Here is an 8,735-nt window from a genome sequence, read left to right on the forward strand (position 1 = left end):
CCGGGGAGGCCGGCAGCCCACCGCACCAGGGGCGCTCCATTCATTCGTGAACGCCGCCGCGCTGGAGTAGCGATTCCGCGAATTCCCCTCCCGACCCGACCCGAGCCATTCCACTCCACGCCGTCATTCATTGCAGCGACCGACACGGCGCGAGAGAGACGGAGACGGGATGGAGACAATCGAGGGGCGGGGCGGGGAGGAGCGGGCCGCCGGCCGTGCGAGTGTGCGAGTATGCAGTGTCTGTCCATTCCGCGATGCTGACAACTCACTGAGCAAAACAGTGCATTCAGGCGAAACGGGAGGAGAGGGGGGGACGGGGGACGGGGGCATTAGGCGCGGAAACCTTCTGCCTCGTCAATTCCGCTGTATTGTCTGGGCCCGCGCGTGCACGGTGCGCGCTGGGCGGGGCGGGGTATTCCGCGAGGTGTCACAGTACAGGGGGTCGGAGGCGGCGTCATACCGAGTTTGGAAAACATTTTGGGAGAGACGCATAAGAGAAGAGCCGCGTGCGTGTCCAAAGTACTGGAATAGTCGCGGGCTGCAGCTGCAAGGCCGGCGGCTCGGCCGCAAAAGCGCGGGCCGCGGCCCGGGCGGGCGCCACGGGCGCAGCGTAGGTGAGCTCCCGCGGGCGCCCCGGGCGCCCCCGTGACCCCGGCCACCTCCCACGACGATTAGCCGTGTGCAGCCGTCGCCACCGCCCCGCGGTGTGCTTTTTAGCAGCCCTCTTGCCGTGCTGCACGCGAGGCCTCTCCGCGGCGGGAGGACGCGGCCCCGCGCCCTTCGGGACCGAAAAAACAACCCTTGCGCTCACCCCAGCCCCCGCGGCCCCTACCGCTGCCGCAAAGCGTTTTCCCCACATCGTTCGATTGCCACCCGAGCAAAGTGGCGAGGCTATATTATCGCTGGTTTATAATTCATCTTTCTCTATATCTGTCCTCCCCTGCCCGCCCCCCTCCCCCTCTTGGGAGTGCTCATGTGTTCATCTTGATCGAGGTGTTGTGCTGAGAGCCTCGCTCGCCAACGATGCAGTATCGCGAGAGCCTGTCCGCGGAAGCCCGCGTCTCCCTCCATATTCATGTGCATGCAGTATAGTTGCGCGACCTTCACTCCCGTCATATTGATATTTCGAAGCTGTTTTCTCTCCCTGGGCGGGCCGCCGCGGGTCGGGGCGCGCGCCGGGTCACCTGAGCCGACGGGCGCCCTGTGGCGGCTGCGGCGGTCAGCGGTCAACCGGGCGGCCGCTGATCGTTCACACCTCACCTGATAGCTCGCCCGCCGCAGCACACGGCGAGATCCGTCCGTCCGTATGTCCGCCCGTCCGCCGAACTTCAGAGAACTTATTTATTTCTGCCGTGTGACGCGTTTTATATTGGGCTGGCCGCGGTTCGCGAGGGCCACGAGTCCACCGAGGCAGGTCTGGGGTCGTTCGCCGGCGTCAGCTGATCGCAGAAGCCAGCTGGAACGGCAGACAGTTTTATTTCTTTCTTTTTAGGTTTCTGTTTCCAAAGGGGGCATGCCGGTGCGGGCTCATCAAATGTGTCGGATTTGCATGTCACATGAAGTTATTGGCGGAGGGGAGGTAGACACAGCAACTGCGGCGCTCCGCGCGTGCACTTGTGGGGTGTGTACCTACCCGTACCTAACCTACGCGCACAGGCGGGACACGGGCCACCGACACACCAGGTTAGGAACGCTGGGACATCTTTTACTATGATTTTATGACTTTTTCGGTTGTAAAAGCTCAGAGAGCAGCAAAAACGAGGGACAATGAAGACGATAAAAAAACAGACATCGCTTTTATCATTTTTCTGCCGCGCGGAGACTTGCATGCAGCGTCGACTTGACAAGAAGACGACCGTCACTTTCTGGCCTGGCAGGTCTTGGTCTCCTCATGGTCCTCTCTGGAAATTACGCGCGGCGGCCTAAACGCCGCGCTGTGCCGCTGCGCCCCGCCCCGCCCCACTCGGTCGCCACCCCCGCCCCGCCCCGCCCCGCCCCGGAGTCTGGCGAGTCTGGCCGTCCGCGCGGACGTAAACACACAATCCCACAGTCCAGTCCAGTCGCCACACAGACACGCGCGCACGCGTCCCCGCGCCGCGACCCCTTCTCCCAAAACTCTGCACCACACGCCCCGCGGTGGCGGCCAACTACACAGCTAGCGAACGGACCAGATGGACGTAAACGACATTACAGATAAGGTTCTTAAACTCGGAAACGGTAGCTTGCCACTGCCCCTTCGCATATTCGCGAGCGGTCAGTCTCTATACAAAAGCAAAGCCGAAATTCTCTTTTCCACATCATGATTTTCTGCACTCCTACAACACCCTATTATCCCCCCACCCCTCCTCCTCGGTTCCCTCCTGGACCCGCCCCCGGCCGGCCAGCCGTGGGCGAGGTTTCGCGCGGCGCCAGCGCGCCAGCTCGGCCCGGCTTGAGGCAGCCCGCTCAGCAGGGAACCTCGTGACCGTGTTGACGTCCCCCACCACTCCACCTGGAGTAGAGTAGTAGTAGTAGGGGTGCGTCCGAGACGCGTCGCGACGCCTCCCTCCCGCTCGCGTCGCGCCGGCCCGAGCGCGACAGAGACAGAGACAGAGAGAGAGGCTGAGGCGGGCCGAGGCGGCAGCACCGCGCGCCGCGCACACAGCAGCGAGCGAGCCGAGCCGAGCCATGCCGAGCCAAGCCGAGCCGAGCCGACGGCCGCCGCTCGTCTTAGACAACGACGTATCTCCGCCTCAGCCAGGTGCGAGTTACGTGCGGGTGCCGGTGCGAGTGGACACGGTGCGGGGTGCGGGCGCGGCTAAACCCGCCGCCCATCCGCGCACACCGCCCGCCGGGCCGGCCGCCGGTGCGCGGAGCTCTGCGGCCCGGCCCCGGCCCGCCAGCGCCAGCGCCAGCCGCCTGCCAGTCAGTGAGAGAGTGCCGAGCAGAGTCGATCTGTCCCGTCGCGCCGCTCCGTGCTCCGCCCCGCTCTCCCCCGAGCCCATCATCGCCGCCGTCCTCCCGGCCCGGCTCCCGCGCCGCAAGTGTCCTCCCGCGCCGAGAGAGCCCCGTTTTGAACGCGCTCGCTAAGCAGCGCTTGGGCTCTCCCTCCTCCTCCGCAGGGTGCGAGTGTCGCCTGGCCCGGCGCGCAGGCGCATCAACTCTTTGCGGCCCCCGCCTCGCCCCGCCCCGCCCCACCCCGCCCGCGAGTGCCCCGCCCACCTCATGACCAGGGAGACCACGGCAGGCTCTCTGTGCGCGACCGGCCCTTAGGCCCCACGAGGACCCCCTCCACCCGACCATCGGCGAGGACCCTCCCCTCCTCTCCCGTCGCTGCAGGCCCTCCCCTCCGCCCCCCTCCCCCAGGATATTCCAATTTAAAGGGTCTCTTTAATAGACAAACATGAGCTGTGTGACGTCGAGAGAAGGCCCAGGGGCGGCCCCAGTGGCCGTGGACGTAGGGGGGAGCCAGAAGCATGGCCGCTGGCAGGGCTCCGTCAGAGCTGGCCGAAAGGACGAGAGCGGCGGCAACAACGTCTTCGACCTGGTGGACGGGCCGCTGTCGGACCTCAGCTTGGACTGCAACTGCAACGTGTGGAAGGACGACATGGAGTGGGGCTACGCCGAGAACAATGGTGAGTAGCGGCGACCAGCTCCTCGGCCACCGCGCCGCCGCCGGCCGGCCCGAGGGAATTCCCTCCTAGTTTTAAGCGATTTTCGTCGGGAAGGTTCGCGACTTAGAATTTGATGTGCAGCAAGTTGGATGAAAATTCAGTGCGACTGATGACTGATATCGCTGAGAATTTGTTCGGATGGCGCTTTTGCATATTCCATATCCCCTTTCACCCAAACAAAGGGGCAACATTTTCTCTTCTTCCAACGGCTTAAGCCGTGATATGCGACCGGATCAAAAAGTCCGTTTCGGTGCGGGTGGGGTGCGCCCAGTCCCGGGTGCGCCGCCGAGCACGAGCAGATCACGCGCGCCGGGGCCGGGCCGGGACGGCGGCCGAAGTCCTCGACGCGCCGCACCTGTTGCCGAGGTGGGATTTGGTGCCGCCGCGCGGTTTTGGGCTTTCCCTCTCCGGCCTTGATCTGCGTCCTGCTCGCGGGCGGGCGCGGGCTTCCCTCGGCTCTCCTTAATTGATTCCCATCGGCGTCCTGCGCCCCCCGCGAGTCTGCCCGCTCCTCCCCCGCGACGCAAACAACGGCGGGGCAGTTGGAACGGTTATTGTTGATCGTTTGTTTCGTTATTCCCGGAGTGTTTGGCCAACGTCACCGTTGTCCACTCAGCGGGCGGCCGAGGGAAGGAAACCACTGCGGTGAACGTCTAGGGTCGCCCCCGCCCTCGCTATCAAACGCAGGTGCCTCTCCTGGGGCGGTACCGCTCTCCTCGGTTGATCTGTCGATAAGGTCCCCCGGCGGTGTCGCGGTCGCGGCTCGCTGGCGGTGCTTTCGCAAGGTGCAGGCAGGACCCAAAGGGTCTCCCGGCGGGCCCAGCGCCGCCCAGCGCCGCCCAGCGGCTACAGCAGCACCCGGCCCGGGGGCTTTTTATGCTGCGACACTAACTCTTTCGCGCTTTGCATCACACGCCGCTATGGGTGCCCGACCCGACGGGACGCTGGCTCCGCCCGTGGAGCGAGCCGGGGCCTGGAGTGTATCGAAAAGCATTTTAAAAACACACTGCTCTCTGTTGCAAGAATAACACGGTCCAAAAGGACGACATATAATAATAAAAACGTTCCGAAATTGCCACGTCAATTACGCCAGCGCGCACTGTAAAATGCTACCGAACTCATTTCTTTGAAAACGCTTGCGAAGGATTTTCGGTCATTCATTGTATTAAAAAGAATTAGTTCGATTTGCGGAGAAATTCTTGGCGAGCTTTCGAATCTTCGGAAACTATTTTGTTATTGCAAAGAAATACAGTCTGCAAGCTTGTGAAGAGTTCTTACTGCAATGATTTAAAATGCTTTGCAGGTTGCAAAGAAAAATCGTTTGCATTACAGACTGGTTTCTTTGCACACCCAGAAAATGGTACCCTCATACCAAGGGAAATTCATTTTAAAAAAAATACAAGGACATTTTCGTTGGCGTTTCCATTGTTTTCAAGGAAATTTCTTTAATCTTACGAAATTTTTACTCTATTTTAACGGCAATTTCCTTATGATGAGGAAAATTTCCTTGTATTTTTTAAAGGTCTAAATAGCCCTTCATGAAAGGCATTTCTCCTTGTTTCAAGGATACCATTTTCTGAGGGCAAGCTTGTGCAGTCTGCCACCGCCAGCCGCCAATCCATCTGGTTTATGCAGTGTATCCGATAAGAATCGTGTATTAATCTCTGGTTTTGCACCCGGCGCGCAGTGCAGTGCGCAGCGCAGCAGTATGAGTAGCAGTCGCAAACAGATCCTGCTGCAGAGCTTGCGGCCGCCACAGCAGCTGCCTGTGTGATAAGCCGGCTATGGGCCTTGACGAACCCCCCTTTCTGTGTGCTTGACGACAGCAGCACTTGCAGTTTTAATTATTCAACATTTTTGCTTGATTGGTGGTTATGCGCAGTAACGTGTTGTCGATCGCAGTTTGTCTCTTTTATTTGAACAGTTGGTTGTGTTTGTCGCCGCCGCTGGGCTCAACCTGTCTCTGCTCCACGACCAAGTCAACCCAACCAACCCCTTTTGGTCAAACTTGGGTTGGTCGGTCAGCCAAAGTCTTGCTCGGTCGAGTTATCACCTCCCTTCATAATTCCTCACTATAAAATGTTCACGACCTCAATTCACTGCAACATTGCGAAAGAATTCCTATTCTCTGTGTTGCGAATAATTTCTTGTCAATTCCATGAAAATCCTTAAACAATTTGGATTTTCTGACGAACAGCGCTTTCGTAAGCTTTACAAAGTTTCGTAATAAAGTTGCTTGAAAATTATTCGTGCAAGAAGCTCATTATCTGTCTTACGTTGGTATAACTGTTTCCGTCATTAGTACTGTCAATTGTCTTGTCGAATACATAGCCTATCGTCTGCCAATAAACCGTCAGATTAACTGTCACTCTCGAGGGAGTTACTTCGCCCTTCTCTTGCTCCCCATCGGACACAACAAGCTTCAAAAAATAAAGTTTGCACTGCACTTCGAATCTTTTTGTCTTTCTAAACATTGTGCAGTGTAATTTCCTTCCTCGAACGTTCAGCACACATCGCCGCCATTGTCGTGCCTCAAGTTGCCATTCCTAGCCGGAGCAAATATGATTATGAGCCATACCATGTCGTTGTCTCTCGAGAACCGCGCGAGTTGACCGCCGGTGTGTGTGGGGGGTGGGGAAGGGGGCAAAGGGGAGGTTTGTTCTGCCTCCGCTCACCCCCGGCGCACTCGTACCGCTTCGCTTGAGGGAGAGAGAGAGAGCAATCCACTTAGCGCCGGCCGCCTAACCTTCACCTTGGCGCTTAGCGCCGCGCCGGTCCTCCGGACACTCGGGGTGGCGAACCAGGCGAACGTGTCGTCGCGTCGTCACAGAAGGCTATGGTCCTCGTGATCGTGATGGGCGCGAGCCGTGTGATCGTTTTGTTGAAGAGAGTTCACATCTCGTTTCTAGATAGACGGCACTGGCGTCACCCAGAAAACTGCCTCTTTGGAGTAAGGACATTTTCTTTACTGCAAAGAAAATTTCGTGCCAAAGAAACCAAGGTGAAATTTTCCGTAGAAAAATGTATTTAAGGAACACTGTGAAAACTTGTCGTACCAACTACAGGAAAATTTTTCATCAAAGAAATCGTACAATTACAATTTAAAATTGTAAAATTTTTAAGCCCTGGGTATCGACTTCGAATCAAATATCGAGCGAGAGTGGGAGGTTGTACCTGTACGACTCGATTTGTAAATGGCGAATTACAAAATATGTCGTACATGTACAGACATATTTTTTACAGTGAAACCGAAAAGTTTGTAAAATTCAACAAATTTTGTTGATGACGGAAAAGTCATGATTTCTTTCACATAGAAAGATACGGTTTCCCGGGTGCGGAATGGGACAGCCGCGGGGCGGGTGCGCACAAAGTAATTGGCCGACCGCCGGGCCCCGCACGCGAGCGCGCAGTAACTCAAGCCGCCGCCCCCGGCATTAGCGCCCTCGGCCCTCCGGGGCCCTCCGGGGCCCTACGCAGCCCTTAGGGAGGCCCGTCAGCTCGCCGTCGGCCGCCATCAGCAGATGACCACCCGAGAAGGCGTGGCTGGCTTTAGGAAGAGACGCAGGCCCACGTCCGACAGCAGCTACTTTGTGCGTTTTGGTTAAAACGAGCCCCTCCCTCCTCACGACTCTTTAAGTTACCGGGAAAAAGACTTGAGGTAAATCGTCAGTAAAATCGCGCGGATTTTGAAACCGCGCATCGTTTGCAGCCTCGTTGTAAATAAAATCGTTCGAGTAAAGTCGTGTTTTTACTCGGGCAAAGAATAAACAGAGAAGCTGAAAAGAATGTATGTCTTTCGTTTGTGAATGTGCCTTGCTAATTGGCCGAGATGAACTGTCTTGGGCAGGGTCCTGGGCTGGTCGGGGTCGGGTCGGGGTCGGGGTCTCTGCGCTGTGGTGCTCCCTCTCCTCTCTCCTCTCTCCCCTCTCCCTCTCCTTTCTCCGACTCCTCTCTCCCATCTTCCTCTCTGTCTCCTCTCCCTCTCCACGGGTGTCCCCCGCCTCTTTCCTCTGCTCTTTTCTTGTTGTCGCGTACACCCATATCCAGCGCACCACGCACTCGCCACTCGGCATTCGGCCCAAGGAAGAGTAATGATCTTAACTCCAAATTTGCCGAAACTCCTTTTCTTCTCAGGCTGTCGTGTTTTTTTTAACCCTCCTGTCTTCCTCTACTGCTCGCTTGGATCCTGGGGGGAGGGGGCAAGCATGGAGGACATTGACCTCGTGCCCCGAAAAAACACACCATAGTCGCAATAAAAAGTGCGCATCGGAAAATGTCGAAATGCCGCGAAGCTTGACGTCTCCGGGCGAACGCATCGCCCGTTCGGGCGGGGCGCGGCGGCGGAGCGCCTGCCGGGTAGGCAACCCCGAGTCGTCTCGCGCACCCGTGCGCCGCTGCTGCCTACCCTGCAGGCTGACTGCTCGCTCCCAGGCCCGGGCCGTGGCTCTCCGCTGCTGCTCTCCGCAGCTGCTCTCCAAAGCTGCTCTCAGCTGCTGCTCTCCGCTGCTGCTCGCTGCTGCTCTCCGCTGCTGCTCCCCGCTGCTGCTCTCCTCAGCTGCTCTCCGCTGCTGCTCTCCGCTGCTGCTCTCCGCTGCTGCTCTCCGCTGCTGCTCTCCGCTGCTGCTCTCCGCTGCTGCTCTCCGCTGCTGCTCTCTGCTGCTGCTCTCCGCTGCTGCTCCCCACTGCGCTCTCCACGCCCGCGCCGAGGGAAGCGCGCGCTCCGCGACAACTATTTGAGCTCAATCGAGTACCGCGGAACACGACGCGGCTGCACGCGACGGTGGGTGTGCTGTCGAACCCGAACGCTCGTTGCTCACTGTGACATGATGGCAAAACCAAACCCTTTGCAACGCTGTAAAACGTACCATACGAGCTATTTCTTCACAATCTTACATGGAATCCTTACCAACTATTTGGTTTGCAGTGTCATGGAAATTAGTTAAGCATTCGCAAGCTTACTGAAAAAAATAGAGTTTATAACAATGAATGCTTGAAAATTTTACCCAAGCTGTATAAAGTTTAGAGTTTTCTCTAAGGCAATTTTTCAGTGTGGGACGGGAGTGTTGTCTTGCTCGTTGCTCC

General features: G+C 57.9%; 1 protein-coding gene across 1 annotated transcript in view; it reads left to right on the forward strand.

Annotated features, from left to right (window-relative positions):
* The first annotated feature begins 2,910 nt into the window (after positions 1-2,910).
* LOC113202848 (carbonic anhydrase 13) overlaps positions 2,911-8,735 on the forward strand; it is a 27,711-nt gene continuing 21,886 nt past the window's right edge. Inside the window, exon 1 of the mRNA XM_052265553.1 lies at positions 2,911-3,614. Within this exon, the coding sequence (XP_052121513.1) occupies positions 3,383-3,614 (232 nt within the window). The 5' untranslated portion in view covers positions 2,911-3,382. The remainder of the gene's footprint in view (positions 3,615-8,735) is intronic.

This window comes from Frankliniella occidentalis, unplaced genomic scaffold (assembly GCF_000697945.3).
Source record: "Frankliniella occidentalis isolate FOCC.00 unplaced genomic scaffold, Focc_3.1 Scaffold28, whole genome shotgun sequence".
Lineage (NCBI taxonomy): Eukaryota > Metazoa > Arthropoda > Insecta > Thysanoptera > Thripidae > Frankliniella > Frankliniella occidentalis.